Here is an 18,647-nt window from a genome sequence, read left to right as displayed (position 1 = left end):
CGTCAAAAAAATTTTATTGTTGTGAAAAAAAGTAATTTTTTATGCTGAAACAAAAAAAAATACTAATATGTTCTCTGAATTGCATTACTCTAAAGTCAAAGAAAGTTTATATTCATTCAATTGAGATATTAAATGACTCCTAATTTTATGATAAAAGAAAGACAAATTTAAATATAGTATATTTTTTATGCTGTAGCAAAAAATACTATTATCCTCATTGACCAAAAAAAGATATATATTTTTAATTTTGTAACCAAAATAATATTTTTTAATTTTTTTATCTAATTATAGTTTGATTTTTACCTCAAAAACATATATATTAACGCACTGTTTGGAACGGTATCGTTTAGTATTGTTTCAAGAGGAGGAATTACAAAGGGGGAAAAAAGTAAATGACCCTACCACTGTATGAATTCGTTCATTTTAAGCAGAATGGAAAATAAAATTGTGTTTTGTGTAGTTAAAATACCAAACTATTATTATTTTTACGCACTTCATTTTTTTTTATAACGGTTATATATACATATATATTTTTTTCTTTTTTACTTTCTACATAACCACCAATTAAAAGAAAATAATGTTTTTTTTACCTCTCTGTCCTTTTATTTTTTTTTCTCCTATCAAAAACCTAAAAATCATTTCATTTTCTACCTTTTCTTTTCTTGCGTTTCTTTTTATTCTCTTTTACTTCATTTCCTTTTACTTTTTATTTTTCTAAATAAACAAACCATACAATTATGTAAATGTCATTTGAAGGATTAACACGACTTATTATTTTATATTTGCCAAATTAAATTTATTGTCAACTTTTTTTATTTGTCAAATTAAAAATAATTTTATAGAAATCATGTAAAAAAAAATTAAAAAGAGACTAGACGAATTAAACTGCATATTAATTATTTATATATTTAATATGGACAATATTTTGTTTAAAAACTGAATCAAACTGCACAGCAAACAGCTCAATTAAAGTGTATATTAATCTTCCTCATTTATTGTGACCGAAATCAAATCCTTACACATTGGCACAGCATGCTTAGCAAAAACAAATTAAACATGTACGTTGATAATTAATTATACTATCATATAGCATTAACTGCAATTTTCATCCCATTCAAGCTGCAGTGATCTTGATTAGTGCAGATGAAGTAGTTTGGTCCTCGGGCTAGTGCGATGTGATCATTTCCTGACCGATACGTTATTGATCCTTTTGGAGCTCTGCATGAATTATATCCAGCCTCGTCCACTATCACCACATTGTCATACGTGATATAGTAGAATACTGCACGCATGCATAATGAATAATAAAAATTAATGAGGCATGCATGTCTAAGAAAATATAGCATTTCAATTTGCATATATATATATATATATAGAAGAAGAATTACAAATCAAGAACCCTCTTATGTTAAAATTATTATTATAATTTGTTAGAAAAACGTAACAAAATGATGCATGGTATAGGGGTAGTCATGTTAACTGTATAGTTCCAGCCAAATTATTATAATTTTGAAGATATGATGATACCAACCGAGTATATCACCAGTCCTGAAACTCTTTCCATTAGGCCAGGTAGTCATGTTAACTGTATAGTTCCAGCCAAATTCACCACCAACCATATAGGTTTTTGCATGAGCCATCTCAGAGACAGAGTAAAGCACCAACATACACAATAATAGTAGGATACCTCTTCCCTGAGCCATCTTTTAATTGTGCTAAATATAACAACAATTCAGAATGTGGGTGAAAACATATAACTAAGGAAGGGTTTTATAGCTGATTATTAAAATTTGCAATTGCTAGTTACTCTTTTTATTATTTGTTAAAGGCAAAAATGTCTCTTTTTATTTTAATGTAATTTAATTATTTATGTTTTAAATGAGATTTGGAATATATAGTTACTCTTTTTATTTTATCTGTTACACGTGCAGATATTAAAGATTTAGAATAGTTACTCTTTGAGATTTGGAATAATTATTATTGGCACTCTAATTATTATTAATTATTTCTATAAATTAAACTAGTGAATCCTCTTATAGAGGGGAGAGACATTTCAGGAGTTCAAATCCTCCTTATTAGTATTTTTAATAAAACTAGCAAACTAATATTTGTTAATAAAAAAAATACACCTTTACTTGATCTTTTTGCAGAATTGCATTCTTTGTAATCAGCCTCCCACTGCACTGCCACCACGTTGTGGAACACTGGAACAGAGGACAAAAATTAAATACCGCAAGCCAACAACAATAATAAAAAATAAAAACTAGAGAAGTTAATTTGAAAGATTATATATATATATATATATATATATATATATATATATATATATATATATATATATATATATATATATATATATATATATATATAATGAAAAAACTAATTATTAAGTCATTTTTATATTGTTACAATATTGTTTTTTACAAAATATTGTGACAATGTTATTTATGTAGAATCACGTCAGAGTTTTATCTCGATAAACTATGCTGATCTTTAATACAAATCTTTATTATTTGACTGTGGAGTACTAATGAAATAGTCTTTTTTAACTCAGTATATTCATATTAAGTTAAAATTGAAAACTACAAAATTACGAAATCATTAAATAAGAAATGAAATATAAAAAAAAATGTAATTTTCAATCAATAATAAAAAGTGCATTCAAGAGAATGTGTATAAAATTGGTTAGGCGGTTGGAAACGGAAGTTTAAGAGTTAAAAGGAAAAATTCCCATTAATATTCTAACAAAAACTAATGATTAACATTGGACTGGTAAATAAAAACACAAAAACTCTATGACTTTGATTGAAGAACAATACCAAAAACATCTAAAAAATTGTAAATAAGGCATCTAATAAACTCTTATGTACCTATAACTATAACAATGTTCACACCGTAAAGTTTGTCGTCGTCTTTAACTAGTTTCTAAATATCCCACTAAAAGATAAAGTCCAAAATATCCAATGCTGTCAGATCCTGGGCTGAGTTGGTGACAAAATACCCATGAGTTTGAATTAATCACAAAAAAGGTGAACTCTTGGAATATTTCAACCATCTTCAATATCTCAATTTAAGCCCAGCTCTTCCTTGAGGTACTTAATTGCCTCTGATACACCGTCCTGGAAGTCGAAGGATCATGTATACAATGCATGACAAAAAAGTAATCACCTACTTAAGAATAGTTATTACCTCAAGCAATATTCTTTCAGCAATTTCTGCTGCCCTTGCTTTAACTGTTGATGATAATGCATCATGGATTGCCAGTGATAGTACACGCGCAGCTTCGTGGATACTCGTGTTATCATTTTTATCAGGCAGCAAATGATTTCTACTGAGTGGTTCAGGTGAAACACCAAGCCAATGCATTCTCTCAGCCCAATAAAACTGATCTAGAATGAAAGGGCATACTACCTGCAATGCAAGTTTATTCCACCATATATAACAACTACATGCAGGCAACAAGCCAACAACACCTGAGGAAGCTTGTTTCAAGATTTCAAGGTTTCAAGCAAGATTCCCAGGGGAACGTGGACTTGAAAATATCATATTCTCAGGTTTGGTGCAAATATTACCTGGAGTATTTGATTCAGAGGAATGTAAAATACTCATAATTATTTTGCTGCTTATTCCCATGGAGAAGGGTATATTGGATTCCCATGGGAATGAAAGTTATTTTCTACAATAACTACCACGCCCCACCTCATTCTCTCACATTTATTTTTTTAACTTTTATTTTTGATTAAATAAATTTTATTTTTTCCTCAATTTACTGGTATCAAACAAGCATGTTCATGGGAATGATGTTCCCAAAAATAATATTCCCGAGCATGTGATTCATGAGAAAAATTTTCTTAACTTAAACAAACGCCCCCTGGGATACATTTAGAAGACATGTATTCTTAAGCCCAAACCAAAACTTTACATGATTTACGAATAAATTTATGCAATAGGAATCATGCAATGAAAAATCTATCTTCGACTTTTAACCTTTCACCAAAATTAAAGACATTACAAATACAGGTAAAGAAACCTGTCAACAATGTTTTTCATACCATACTAATTGCATGTTCCCTAAATAATTGATGTATTACTGAATCTCCAAGCGTACAATTCATCAATTACTGAAGGTCTAAGTGTACAACTACACGCCAGATCATGAAATAGTATATTAGTGTAAAGATGCCAAAACTATAACCGTCATCAATATGTGTGTATCTATATCTGGGTTTATTCAACAAGTTGTCATCCTAACATCCTTCAGTATACAATATCCAAGTATCAGACAGATTTAGTACAAAGCATGTATTTTGCTCTGTATTGTACACCAGGTCAAGGATATATAATAAAAATCCTAGTTATTATTAAAGTGAACCAGACCGGACAAGTCAGTTCAACTGGTTGAACCAGGAATCAGTCAGGTTACTGGTCTAGACAATTTCAAAAGCAATGGAGCAAAAAAAAAAAAAGGTTAAGAACCCAGCCAAGCCGATCAAGATCCTGCCAACACCAGTCAAAACCAAGTAATAACTGGTGATAGAATATCAGTTTGAACCAGTTTTTCAAAAATAAGTGATCTTTTTATTTTTTTCTTAAACCTTTTATTCTGAAGCATGTTTCAAATAACGCAGATCATATATAAGATTTATGTATGAACTATTATTATTTAACTATTAACTATGAAATTTTTATTAATTATAAATTATTTATCTAGTAAGACATGAAATATGATCCTTTTATGGTAATTTAAAATTTCACCTAACTTTTCTCGTAGTTGTATATTAGTTCATTACTTAATATTTTTACATAATATTGAAAATAAATATTTGATTATTATCATCAATTCAGTCCTAGTTCTTCCATGATTTAACTAATGAATAGTGAATTAGTATCTTCACTTATTCAATGACCGCACCGCTAGGTCCATTACAGTTTTAACAATGTTGTTACAAATCATGCAACTGAGTATCTGCATCTAATAATGGATGTATGATAGCAAGGAATTGATAAAGTACCAACCTGTGGTGTGCCTGCCTGTAATGCAGCAGCAGTAGTTCCACTAATTACAGATAGACATTCCATGCAAAAATATATATTAGTAAGCATGTCTCTTGAATGCTTCAATTTAGTGATAATATCAAAAGGCCAGGGGATTAGAATACAAATTCTTCTACCTGCCTCCGTGGTGAATTACAGCAGCACATTTTGGGAAAAGCCAACCATATGGTACGGAACTGTTCACATTATATAAAACCATGTCATTTTTTTAGCATTTTCTTTCATTTCAGAGAATTTCAGAAAAAGAATGTTGATTTTCTGTTAATATTAGAGTAGATAAGAATAAGATCATTAGAAACCATAGCTCTAATTGTAAGTTACACTAAGCTATATCAAAAATCCAAATTTAATTGAATCTCAAAAAATGGATGTCAAATCCAAGTTATTATATTAAAAAGAGGAGCCCCCTTTCCAGCCTAGCTTAAAGTTTGTTGTAGTAAAGTAACTAAAGAAAACTCACCCAGAAAAACACAATAGCCGTCCATTACAAAGAGGGACACAATCGTCACTCCATTTTTTCTGCTCAAATGATGCTTCAGCAGCAATGGTACGGACTATTGATTCTAAGGGTTCATATCTTGCTGTAAATAGAATAAATCTGTAATTTGTGGTGCTCAGGACAGTCTGAAGAACACAAATAAATGCATAAGGGTTTTTTAAAAAACCCATGCTGCAAGTGAATAAGAAAAATATCAGTTAAAATAATATATAATTGCAATGACTAAGGGTGTGTTTGAATCACCATTCCGTCATGTTGAACACCAATCCAATGTGAGAGGAGGATTGGGTTCAATGTGCATTGGAAAGTGGGATTTGGCTAAAAGAAACACACTCTCTAATCTCTATCAACAGCTCTACTGTGTTACAAGATTGATGACAAAATTGTAGCAAGTGGTACCTTCCAATAGAACTCAGTCCAATAAAAATTGGTGTAGTCTTTATAAAGTTTTGCAACTCTAAATGACTGGGACACAAGTCATCTGATGAATCATGTAATGAAATTTTTCTGCATTTCTTACAAGTAAACTGCCATTCAATAGGGAGGAACCAAAATCCACAGACTAGCACTTTCGATGGCCAATATTCTGTCAACGCACTAAAATTAATCAGGTAATGAAACTAAAAGTCTGAAAGCAAGTGTACTAGAGAAATCATACTCCAAGTAAGAAATCAAATATTGCTAAAAACATCCAACATGTAATGTCTAAGTCATCATTCATGAATAGAGAAACAGACTTCAGTACATACCCACTAACCATGACTTCAAAAAGCTTTCTTACCAACAAAATCAAAAGCAAAGAAATTTTAGTTAATTCGATAGGAACAAAAATTTACAAGATATTTTTTTAGACACAGTATATGTCCAATGTCTCAATACATTCTCTATTTTTATTCTTCCAATTTCACTCCTACATAAGAGATTTTAGACAATGATTACAGAAAGCCATTGCTCAATGTGCCACAAATTTGGAGCAAAGAGACATTTGAATGTGACAACATAAATTGAGAAACATTTAATTGAAGCACTACTCGTCACCCCTCAGTATGTTACCGCAACTACTGTATGACATTATCCCAATTTTGTGGTTTAGGAGGATAGTACCTCCAAATGGATAAATAAAAGAAAACAGCATAGATGCACGCAGAAGAGTCTTAATACAAAAGCAAAGTAACTTCAAGTCTAAACAGCCAAAATCATGGAGATAGATATTTAGTGCATGTAGTTATGTAGTTAAAGAAATGATTATAAGAAAGACAAATAAACAAACATACCAGGACATTCAACTACTTCTTTACTAAAACCATACCTGTAGAACAATACACAGAAATAGTAATAGAAATCAGAACTAATATTGCATATCAATTCAAAAGATCAAGTTTATACATCAGTTGCCCTTTTGTTGGATCTAAACAACTTTTAGTAGTCACATACAAAGAGAAACAGTAGTATTTTTTATACATAACAAAAAATACCTTAAAGCCTTGTCTTAGTAACTTGTAGAGCCTAAAATACATCATTGGGTTAAATAAGTTTTTAGTTCCTGTCAAATTTCAGATTGAGTTTTGGTCCCTCTAAAAAATTTTGTCCATTTTTAGTCCCTTGTTTATTTTTATTGCTCATAATTAGTCCATATGAGGTTAAACATTTGCCCTTTTGTTGCCCATTATTAGTCCCTCTGAGGGACTAGTTATTAGCAATAAAAATAAACAAGGGACTAAAAATTTATTTAACACTACATCATTTCAAAACCCAATGCAACTTAGATTTAGTTTAGCACACATAACACAGGGATATTCAAGCAACAATGCCAAAAGAACATCAATATGAAGTTTGATCCAGTGAGTTCTGTAAGAGAATTGCATTATATATATATATATATATATATTGAAAACGTCTTTCACATTTAGAATCCGTTACTTACATCACAAGTGGAGATTGTGGTCTATCATGCCAAGTAGGAATACCTGTTACTGGATCCTGAAATCAACAAAAAAAATGCCTGGGTGAATCTAAAAGAATGAGGGTGCCCCATACTAGCAAGGGTACATGTACATGTCTATAGCAACCTAACTCAGGTTGCACAAACATTGTTTGAAACACAGAGTAGTAGGCATAGAAATTGTTTTTTCTAAATTCAGCAAAAAAGAGTGTAGGAAACACTAACAGTAAAAGGACATGGACTAAGATGCAAGACATCATTTCTCCATGATCCCCAATTTTCTGTGAAAAGGGGCCACATCCAATGAATAACATCCTTCCAGCAGACCTATAGGAAATCAAGATGATTAAAAAATGCAAAAAAAAAAAATGACAAATCAATACATAAGTGCCAGTTCTTGATATAAGATATTATAGTTGTTAGTAGTGGGCATGGGTTTCTGCCAGTCTTGACATAATTAGTAGTATATGAGTGCATTAGATTATTGTATTTGTGTGTAGCATCCTAATCATCAATGTTAGCCGTCATTCTTTATCTTCCCCTTTCCCTATCTAAATCCCAAGTTCCTGACCTTAATTTAACTACAGCAACTGAGAATATTACTCTTTTATCTTTATTTTACACCATGGTTGTATGGTTAATAGTAACTAGGAAAATAAACAAAAACACTTGACACAGCATCTTTCCAAACTGAAAACATTAGAATATAATAAAAATAAAGAAATACCTTACCAGAAGGAGCATCAATGAGGTATTTATACAAAAGAGGAAGCTCTATTTGGAATTGGCTTTCAAATGTTGCAGGTGCACTGCACAATAAATCAATGATCAAATTATCAAAATGAGTTGTAGCATCCAAAACTATATAGCCAATCATCAATTGGATATGACATTTTACATTCAGCTATCTAGAGAGAATAATTTTTTATGTAAAGCATATTGTATTTCTTCCGAAAAAGGAAAGACATTGAGCAACACATATGCTAACCAATGCAATGCAAACAACTTACAAAAGTTTTTCATTTGAACATTGCAATTCAGTTTTCTTCACCTACAAAATAGAGTTGTATATATTGTGCCTATACTAGCACTCTAATTAAAATTTAAAAGTTCAGAGGTGAAACTAATAAATAATTCAAGATAACTTTGTCAATCAATACCAATTGGGTACGTTTTCTAATTTTCAAAATATACATGTTTTATTATTATGGCAACCTCAATAATCTGAGCTCTAAATGTTAGGAGAAGTTCAAGATCATTGATGCTCTTACAAAACTGTAATTGCTCACCACAAAACAAGCATAGATGTATCCAAATTCCAGAATGTTTGATATCATACATGATGGTGATGAACTTACCTGTATGGAACAACATAAGGAGCAGCTACAATGCAACGGACACAAAAACTTTCTGCAAGGCTCCACCCTTCCTAAACCATCAAGAAAATCTGTTCAATTACCAGATCACCTTTAGAAAATGTCGGTTGATTCTTTTTTCAATTCCAGTAGTATTAAATGTCTCATTGTTTCCTTGAACACAAACAATTCTATATAAACTATTCCGCACTCCCGATGCAGCAATGAGCGATAAGAACATTTTTTATAAACCAATTGTCGTTAACAAGTTTTAGCTCAATTAAACCCGTCCCCCAATTATGTGAGAAACTTGTCAAAATTCAAAAAGATTTATCTTGATACAGTTTTCAACTTAGAATACCAAAGCAAAAAAGTTTATCACGATAAGATCACCGTCCAAGCCTGGGCCATCTCCAAATATCCTTTCAATTAAAGCATAGCATTCTTGTCTAAGATCTCTTGTAACTTTCTTTTTCTGCAAGAAAAAAGATGACTCTGCTTTCCCTGATATTAGAAGACCCATTAGAAATATATATTCTCCCCTCACAATAGCAGTCCAGTTTTCATAATTAGAACCAAATTGATTGTTCAAACCTTCAGTATCATTATTCTGATCGGCACATAGAACTGGGGGTGATGAAACTGGGCAATATTGAACATGTTTTTCAGCCAAGTGAGTACTCAAGCTCTGAAAGGAAATATTTTGTTTTAAGTGTCAGTTATTAACAGTAAGGAAAGCACATTTCATGTTTTTAGAAATACATAATTTTAACATCATTGTCACAGTCACAGCAATAAAAACCCATTTCTTTCTATTGAAATTTTACGGATGACTTACTGCCAAACAGTTAAGCAAACCACCATGACTGCCAAATGTAAGAGGATTGCGGTGATTGGTGAATGAGAAACCACAACCACAAGAATCCATTACTAAAAAGTATTGTGAAAAATGATGTTCCATCGAGTACTAAAGGCTATGAAAGGTATCCAGAATGATCCAAAAACTAATATAATGCTCGTTTAGACTTAAGTTGGCATTTGGTAGGGGAGAAGTTTTGAGTTTCCCATGTTTGGTATCCATTTTAAAAAAGTAAGATTTCTAGAAAACAATGTTTCCCGAGAATGTTTTTTAATAAATTTCCCACGAAAACTTTCCCGTGGGGGGGGGGGGGTTTGGGAATCTATTCATGATTCCCAGGCATGAAAAACTTTCTCCCCTACTAAACCCCCCCTAAGGTAAATGTTTAAAATGCAAACCTCGTGTGCTGAGTGAGTTATTAGCATCACATCATACTGTTTCTGGTCACGAGCAAAAGCTGCAGCAATGGCCTGCAATCAACAACAATGCAATGCAAACTTTAGCAAGCAAGACTTTTAAAGCCAATCTAACTATAAAATAAAATAAGGGCAACTAGAAATCTCAAACCAAATCACATCATCAATGTACTATACAAGCTGATAAGACAATTTGTTTCTGTACTCAAGAATTTCATGAACAATACATTGAGGAATACTAGTCCAAAATTTTACCAACTATCAAAAAGTGCATCTTCGCATATAAAATTAGAGGGAAAAAGAGTTTAGCTAAAATTAAGCAGTAAAAAAAATCTCAACACTTGTGGTGGTAATTGTAAGCATCACCCTTATCCTATTCCTATGTTGTGCAACAGAAATAAGTTTAGGAAAGAGAGTACTGAGAAGTAAGAAAGGAGAAAAACTGACTGCAAGAGGGTAGACATCGCCTTTAGTGCCGAAGGCCATGAACACTGCTTTCGGCTTCCTTCTCTCCATTTTCCTCTGTTCCAAATGATACCGCACTTCCTACTTCCTAGGTTCCTTCTATTGAAAATTTTCAATTATTTTATTTTAGAACCGCAACAACAACACTAAATAGTTAAATTCGCCATAGAATGTGATGCCATAACAAATGGGTCTCCAAAAAATAAAAAAAATATAATTTATGAATTTTTTTTATATTTATTAACTAAATTTGAATTTTTTATACATATCACCTCATACTTTCAAGATAAATTTAACTTGTTTGTTGTACAGAACCATTGAAACTTCTCAATTTGTTAAGTTATATATATAGAAAAAAAGTTGTTTGTAAAATAATTATCTCATTGGAGTCTTTATAATTTCAATAAGTTTTGAATTTAAAATAAATATTTTTAGAAATATTAAAATCTAACTAAATATATTTTTAAATCAATCATAAATAACATTTCTGATTATAGTATTCTTTAAAATATGATTCTTAGAAATACAAAATTATACTTCGAAGCAAATCTCACCTTGCCAACACTGTTATTCTAGTGTAAAAAACTAAGGAAATCAGATAGACCGAAATCGTCAAAATCAACTCTTAAAGTATTAAAGTAAGATTCGGTTTAAGTATCTCAAAAACATTATTAATTTTGATATTTTCGTTTTTCAAGTAGTTTTAGAATATTATATATTCAATAATTTAGAAAGACAAGTTTAATGCATGAATTAATCAGAGGAGCATTAGGCTTTCATTTTTTCTTAACTAAGTTTTTCTGGTAATGCTAACCATCCAACAATTTATTTTAAAAGAACTTAAAACGAATGCGGTTGGATATTAATTTATTATTACATTTTATCCTTATTACCTATTGGTATTTTCCTTCACACAAAAAAAGCTATTGGTTTTTGGTTTTAAGAGCATGTTGTCAAGGGCAAATATAAATATTAATAATCGAAAACCATGAACATGTTAAAAATTGAATTTATAAATAGGTTTTAATTAAAAAATTATAAAGTAGAAATTGGTTTAGTTTCGTTATTCTTGTATATTTCAGTTGATTACAAGTCAAACATAATTTATTTATTTTTATTTAGTGTATGATTCCTAAAGTATAATATAAAATACACTATTTCTGTCAATATATATATATATATATATATATATATATATATATATATATATATATATATAATACACTGGTTTTTTTAAGTGTGCATTGCCAGCAATAGCATGTACGCCATCAAGAGAACGGACTTGTGGTTTCAGTTTACACTTGTAAGAAAGGCAGAGAAATTTTGGTATATAACTCGTCGACACGTCAATATGATAATAGTTCCATCAAAGTTTTAAGAACCCACCATCGTGATATTGCTGCGATATCATAAACACGACAAGACAAAACCGCATCTGATATTTAATCAACATATAAAATTGGCATCAAATGTGAGATTGTATGTAATTTTTACATTTCTCACTTTTTTGTTTATCTTTGTTGTATATATACATTTTAGAAATACACCCTAAACATTTTTATGGTTCCTTTTTTTTTATTGTGGCGCATTTTTATTGTTCATAAAAAATAATACATCATCCTGATCCGTGTACTAAAGATGACCTTATCCTCCATTCTTCATGTCATTGTTGTTCTTCCATTCTTCCTCTGTTTGAACATGTTGCGACTCATAAAGTGTTGTGTACTTGTTTTTTAAAATTGTTTCTTTACTACTTCATGGGTTATGACTTATGAATATCATGCATGACATTTATGGAATATGGATTGTGAATATGCATTTTGAATTTCGCAAAATCCTACATTCAATTTACTAGCATTTTCAATTTTTACTTCCCTTTCCAATGTAAGATAAAATCCCGTTGTTAACAACTTTGCTATTAGTCGGTATGAGTCTCAGACTAATTCTATTTCAAACTATGCATCCAAAATTCCCAACAGTAACTTCAATCAACAGAAAATTACTTATATTCGAAACCATTTGCAAGCAAAGCACGCTACAGATATAATGAGCAAAACTATATCAAGTATCAATGAAAATGGGACCAGAATTTCGGTGCCGGTGGGGCTTGTTAACTCTCACTTTTCAACTTTCAAAATAAAAAATGCAAGGGTAAACCAAAAGAAAAAAGTATTAATTTATGGAAAATAAAATGTGGCAGAAAGAACACATAATCATGTACTCTGCCTGATATGTATGCCTATGAATGCTTTTGGCTTTTACCATTTCTGTGTATGTTTTCCTTAATAATGTTACCTAGCTGTCATTCATTTCTAACAGTTTTTTTCTTGAGATTGGTTGCAATTGTACTTGTCCATGAGCTGCGTCAGTTCATTCTCTAACTCCTTCTCAAGTTCAACCTGCTCTTGCCACTGCTTCTTCTTCAGAGCCAACTTTTTCTCTTCATGAATTTTTTTAATTTTCTCTCTCTCTGCCTCGAATTGCTTCATCTCCTTGTCTTGAGGCTTCAGGAAACTAGAGATATTTTCCACCCTGTTGATAGAAGATGATATATTAGAAAATGCCGAACGCAAAAGAGAATTTTGCTTCAGAAAGAAGATAGATTAGAATATTGCTTGCTAATCACTTAGTTGAGTATTTTACCAAAATGGCAAAAGAAAGCTAAGATATATATGTAGTAAAAGAATGATAATATGAAACATCCTTGGAAATTGGAATAATGCACAATTAGGAAATATTAGGTGTACTTGTCCTCTTTCTCAGAAGATTCTTTGCAGGACTCTTTCACTTTTTCTTGCATTGCCTGCAGCTGTAATTTCACAAACTTATCCTCCTTTGCAGCTATGGCTTGTTGAATGTCTTGGATTTGGCTCTGGAAATTTTTTTCTAGTGCATCCATCTAGAAAACAGTATTTCAAAATGATCATCATTCAGAAAGCTACAACCAGAATCAAGAAAGACAAATTTATAAAATTCCTCCCCAGAAAAGATCACACTAAAAAAGTTGTACAGCAATAAAGGCTTGAGCAGACACCAAAAAAATGGAAGTGAGAAAAACAGGAACAAATAAATGAAGTTGTAAGAATAAGAAAAATAGCCTTATCTTATCGGTTTGGTTTCTCGTAAATATCATATTTTCATAAAGACAGCCACCATTCACCAGCATATATGATTACCCTCAAAACATAAAGCATTATAACCAATTTTATGCATAAAGGCTCTCAATTATATGATAACAATCAGAGCTTCTTCTTGCGAAACCCAATGAGCCCAACAAGAATAACATTAATTTAATTTCATCCTCATAACCTTACCTCCTTGTCCTGTTGGTCAACACGGTTTTTTTCAGTTGTCATGCTTAACTTCTCACTTGATTTACATAAAGAGTCTGCACCGACTTGTGATTTGATTTGTTCTTTGGCTACCATGCTCTTATAATAGTCAAGCTTCCGACTATCATCATTAATATGTTTTATCTTTCTCTCAACCATCTCTTGATATGATCTCATTTCAAACTTCAGTTTTGTCTTTCCTAAAGAATGTAGATGTATCAGCAGCATTCATTTAAAATATTAAACGATTGCCAAAAAAGAGAAGAAACACAAAAATAACACTTAGTTCCCTCTCTTAGAGACAGAAAAAAAAAATATGCCAACTAAGAATTACTAGATTACCAAACTCTTAAGAAATGTAGAGTTGCCATATTCAAGTTCATCATCAATTATTTCAATCAAGTAACAACTGTACAGGGCTGACATACAATAAATACAAAACTGATTAAGAGAGAGGAAAAAATTACCTCCGGAGTGTTTGTTGAAAATATCCAAATCTTCTTTAGAAGCCAAGTAACCATAAAGTTGGCGCTTCCCACCTGGGAGAAATGGATTTTGACAGCAATCCCAAGCTTCCCTATCTCTTCCTTGCTCTTTAAAATGCTTGTGCAGCCGCACAGCTTCTAGATAACCTGCCGTGGTTTCCTCAAAAATTAAAGCACTCATCCCTCGGTGCCCTTGTGGACCATACGAGTGTCGAGCCTTCAATGCAGCATAGTCACTGAAGCAATCGACGAGTTCTTGGTTCCCCATTCCATTCCACTACAATTGAATTCAATGAGGTGAAACTACACATGCATATAACATAAAAGAAATTCAGCAAGTAGCTTCATACTTGATTTAACACATACACACACCCACACACACAGAGAGAACATCAGCAAGTAGCTGCATATTTGATTTAACACATCATATCCAAACTAGAAAATAAGACAATATTATTGTACCTTATTACTTTCGTCCTGCTCATATCTTGTATTCATGATAATAACCATTGGGGGCCAAACTATTTCATGATCCTTGACTTTCTTATCAAGACCCTCCCATATATTGTGGACTTCGCCAACCGTTGTTAATGGAGCTCTTCTCCTGAAACACTCTTCCTCCAAAGTTTCAGCAAACATCCGGTGCAGTCTTGCCCTCGTTGTTTGTATTGTTCTGGAATGATCCAAAAGGGGCTGCAACCCTTTGTACCAATCAATAGCACCAGAACCCCCTTGGCATGCTGGGCAATGCCACTGCCTGTCTAATGAACTTATCTCCTCATTGGTGAGTGCATTTAATTTATCAAAGAAATTCCTGAGCCACTTGCTCTTTTTGCACTGTTCATGGCTTCTCTCCCCGGTATCCAAGTCAATGTTGTCTAAAAAACAATCGTCATCACTATCAAAAACAATATCAGATCCATTGTCTTCACAATGGGGTTCTGGGATTCTCTCATCCTTGCATTCAACATTTTTTAAATCCTTGGATGTAGTTGTATCAACAACATCAACAGATGAATTTAAACATGTCTCTGATGTTGGAGATATTGCTGACTCAGGAGGCAACTTGCTGTCATTCAAAATTCCACTTCCCGTCAAAGCCAGAGCATCTGGAGAATTACTTTTGTCCTGTAGGTTACTGTTGTTAGTCAATCCGTCATTACCCCGCTTCCCCAGCCTCAGCTTCTGAATCACACTTGGAACTTCCCATGCATTTGGTCTAGAATTTTGAGAAAACCAGGATCTTGAAGCACTGCCATCAGAAATGCTCTGTAACTGCCTTGAGTTGTTTACACTGGAGTCAACACTTTGCTGAGAATTGGCTACATTCCAGCTCAGCTTATTGTTTTTGGAACCAGACACTCTATACACACTTGTCAACTTCGGAAATGGATCAGCACCATCATCAGCCATAATTCAATTTTCACCACCTATCTCAGGGAGTTGATACTGTCACTTCGAAGCATAATTATCAATGACACCTCATACAAAGGCAACAAAACAGCTTCCAGTGGTCAAAATATTGAAGCCTCTGGGAATCAGGGAAACAATAAACAAGCAAATGGATGGCTTAATTAAAAAAATACATCTAGCATCAGAAGTTCCAAAGGAATTGGTTTCATAAACAACAATCCTTACCCAAGCTAATTTATATATAAAGTTTGAAAATTGTCATAAGAAACAGTCCAAAAGTTCCAATTCATGTCAATGAAAACAGTTTAATTAATTCATAAACCGAGAGCCAGAGCATTGGATCAATTCAATGATAAAGTGAAAACCTTTCCAGCAACTGTGATGGAAATAGCACAGAGTCAAGAACAAGTTTGATTGATTACCTATCCCTTAATTCTCAATCGTTGTGTTCCTCTTTTTTCTCATTTGGTTGATTAACTACACAAACAATCGTTGTGTTCCTCTTTTTTCAGCCCCAACAAAGGAGCAATCGAGGAACAGAGTTATCTGAGAAAGAGCAAATATCGGGTACATGCATTGAGAATTCATGAAAAGAATCTACTTACCCCTGCCAACAAAAGAAAACAGCAGAAGGAGCAACAGAACAAAGCATTGGTTTATAACAGCATAGCAATAACGCATTCATAAGGCAATTGTACTATTAAGAGTTTTGCATGTGAAAGAAGCAATAAGAATTTAAAAAAACAAAAATCCATGGAATTGGAGAGAGAATGCAGTAGCAGCAGCCATACCCGATAGCAGATGATGGTCCAGAGTCTAGCGTGTAATGTGTATGTGTATCATAATCACACAATAAAAAGTCCCACACGGTACCCGTGAGAGACTCTCTAACAATTACTCTTAAGGGAGTGTGTTTTACTGTTTTAATTTTAAATGAGTGTTTATTTTTATTATGAAAACTAAATGAGAGTGTTATTCTTTAAAGATAGTAAAGTTTTATGAGAAATATTATTAATATACTCCTGATACACTTCTTTAAATATATTATTGGTTAATTAAAAATTGGTGAGTTTCGTGTCATGTTTGATGCCCTTTTTTCAAATTTTAGGGTTTTCAAATTTTAACTAATTAATTAGAGATAATATATTTGAAAAAGTGTGTTACTGGAACTAAACCTTTTATATTCTTTAAAAGATAGTAACGCTTTTAAGATTTTTATTTATTAGGAAAAGATCATGTTTTTTTTAAATAAATCATTGATAATTATATTTATTTAACTTCCTAATTTGTTAAATTAGAATAAATTCTTTTTTAGCTGAAAAAGAAATCTAAAAATTTAATACAAAATTTATTTTACATTAAATAAACTTTAATAACATAAAAATATTATTATTATTCATTTTCATTAAATATATAAATTATTACGTATATCATATTTTAAATCTTTTAAACAATATCTTTAGAAACAATTAAATTAAAAAATAAAATAACAAAATTATAATAAACAACATAAATATTTTTAAAAATCTAATAGCATTGTTTAAATAGTTTATATAATTGTTTATTGTAATATAATATTTTGAAAATTTAATAAATTTAATTTTATTATTAAAATGTTTAATAGAAACATCTAAATAATATTTACTTGATTTGTACTTTATATGTTTGATCAGTTTTATCTTTTTATTTTACGTGTAAAAAAATTCTATTATATTTAAATAACTTAGTATTTTTATGACATTTTCAATTTATTTTTTATATTTTCTATTTAAAAATTAATTAAACATAAACTCTTGTCTTTCTCCAAATCTACTCCTGCTTCCACCATATTCGGTTAAGAGTGGCTCCAAAAATGGGCACTACTCACAGTTTGTGTATTTGCGTATGATAAATATTTGTTTTTATATAGTAGAAATTATAATAAATAAATAAATATAATATATAAATTAAAATTTGAATTTATAGTGAATAATTTAATTTTTAATATAAAGTTATTTTTAACAATTCATATTTTTTAGAAATTATTGAAATTCATTTAGATATAACTAGTTGATAATGTGTGCATACGCATGGGTCGCGTTGATTATATATAGGCATGTTTGAAAAAAAAAATTGTGTGAAAATAATTGATATAAAAATGAATAATAAATTATATGAGAAAAAATGAATCACTTGTAACATAATGAAATAATATAAAAAATACATTAAAAAAATGTTGAGATCAATTTAGAAGATCCTGATTAGTCTAATTACTCTTAATCTATGCTTAATAAAATTCTCAAGCCTTTTAGTTAATATGGAGGTGGTGATTGATGAATATTATATCCAAAACTTCTTAGTTGTAAAGACAAAAATAATCACTAAATGCACAATTATATTGATGGACGTTAGTGACTATTATACTCATGAATCCCCTGCACAAATTTTGTTTAATGAAAATAACTGTGAGCAAAAAAACTAAAAAGAAAGTTAAAATAGCCTCAAAATGACATTTCAAATGTTATTTTGAAATTGAAATTACTTGTTGACATGTATGCTATGAAGATCATGAATGATCATTCCAAAGGTGAATGCATCAACAACAATAATTTTAAACTTCCTTTATTTCCTTCAAAATCAAATGTTGTGTTTGCAATTTGTCAATAACAACTTTGATCCCTAGGTAACAAAAAAAGACTTTAAGTCTTAAGATAATGTTGCAGGTGATATATGGTTGTTATAAGATGCTATGGCCCTTGATTTTTAGTTGTGTAGCATATGTTGAAGCTAACTTTGAATCTCTATAATAGAATAAAATATTAACTACTAATTTAAAATAGCAACAAA

The 18,647-nt window shown here is 31.1% G+C and overlaps 2 protein-coding genes across 11 annotated transcripts; both read right to left on the bottom strand.

The window, feature by feature from the left end:
• Positions 1-972: 972 nt before the first annotated feature.
• On the bottom strand, positions 973-10,734 carry LOC100792067 (sterol 3-beta-glucosyltransferase UGT80A2). 6 transcript variants are annotated; one of them, XM_014779085.3, is made up of 16 exons: positions 10,574-10,734; positions 10,109-10,180; positions 9,446-9,539; positions 9,213-9,355; positions 8,855-8,925; positions 8,224-8,305; positions 7,722-7,823; positions 7,479-7,534; positions 6,829-6,863; positions 5,954-6,140; positions 5,516-5,725; positions 5,172-5,231; positions 5,017-5,056; positions 3,190-3,411; positions 2,130-2,204; positions 973-1,282 (listed from the first exon to the last, which is right to left on the bottom strand). In XM_014779085.3, the coding sequence occupies exons 1-16, from the start codon at positions 10,640-10,642 to the stop codon at positions 1,250-1,252; spliced, it is 1,551 nt and encodes a 516-aa protein (XP_014634571.1). In that variant the 5' UTR covers positions 10,643-10,734; the 3' UTR covers positions 973-1,249. The 6 variants fall into 6 exon arrangements, 4 of the variants coding, with proteins under 4 accessions (XP_014634571.1, XP_040874205.1, XP_040874206.1 ...); XR_005892598.1 differs by adding an exon at positions 1,532-1,715 and having other exon boundaries at positions 1,153-1,282; positions 9,213-9,539; XM_041018271.1 differs by having other exon boundaries at positions 9,213-9,539.
• A 1,946-nt stretch (positions 10,735-12,680) lies between these two features.
• Positions 12,681-16,732, bottom strand: LOC100791535 (protein SUPPRESSOR OF GENE SILENCING 3). Of its 5 annotated transcripts, XM_041018270.1 has the most exons (7): positions 16,613-16,698; positions 16,244-16,428; positions 14,871-15,939; positions 14,391-14,685; positions 13,906-14,123; positions 13,339-13,490; positions 12,681-13,123 (listed from the first exon to the last, which is right to left on the bottom strand). In XM_041018270.1, the coding sequence occupies exons 3-7, from the start codon at positions 15,819-15,821 to the stop codon at positions 12,904-12,906; spliced, it is 1,836 nt and encodes a 611-aa protein (XP_040874204.1). In that variant the 5' UTR covers positions 15,822-15,939; positions 16,244-16,428; positions 16,613-16,698; the 3' UTR covers positions 12,681-12,903. The 5 variants fall into 5 exon arrangements, with proteins under 5 accessions (XP_040874204.1, XP_006585474.1, XP_014634570.1 ...); XM_006585411.4 differs by lacking the exon at positions 16,244-16,428 and having other exon boundaries at positions 16,613-16,732; XM_014779084.3 differs by lacking the exon at positions 16,244-16,428 and having other exon boundaries at positions 14,871-15,838; positions 16,613-16,629.
• Positions 16,733-18,647: the final 1,915 nt, after the last annotated feature.

The sequence above is a fragment of the Glycine max genome, chromosome 8, assembly GCF_000004515.6.
Source record: "Glycine max cultivar Williams 82 chromosome 8, Glycine_max_v4.0, whole genome shotgun sequence".
NCBI lineage: Eukaryota > Viridiplantae > Streptophyta > Magnoliopsida > Fabales > Fabaceae > Glycine > Glycine max.
The sequence above is the reverse complement of the archived record's forward strand: the minus strand, read 5'-3'. Positions and strand labels throughout refer to the sequence as shown.

What these genes read in the sequence shown, in the direction of transcription:
- LOC100792067 (XM_041018271.1), bottom strand. Translation starts at nt 10,642, where the DNA reads ATGGAGAGAAGGAAGCCGAAAGCAGTGTTCATGGCCTTCGGCACTAAA. An exon ending in TAACTCACTCAGCACACGAG is followed by an intron (nt 9,540 to 10,108) that starts GTTTGCATTTTA and finishes ATTTCCTTTCAG; the next exon opens with AGCTTGAGTACTCACTTGGC. An exon ending in CTGAAAGAATATTGCTTGAG is followed by an intron (nt 2,205 to 3,189) that starts GTAATAACTATT and finishes CCTCTGTTCCAG; the next exon opens with TGTTCCACAACGTGGTGGCA.
- LOC100791535 (XM_006585411.4), bottom strand. Translation starts at nt 15,821, where the DNA reads ATGGCTGATGATGGTGCTGATCCATTTCCGAAGTTGACAAGTGTGTAT. An exon ending in AGCAGGACGAAAGTAATAAG is followed by an intron (nt 14,686 to 14,870) that starts GTACAATAATAT and finishes ATTCAATTGTAG; the next exon opens with TGGAATGGAATGGGGAACCA. An exon ending in TCTTCTGAGAAAGAGGACAA is followed by an intron (nt 13,124 to 13,338) that starts GTACACCTAATA and finishes TTCTATCAACAG; the next exon opens with GGTGGAAAATATCTCTAGTT.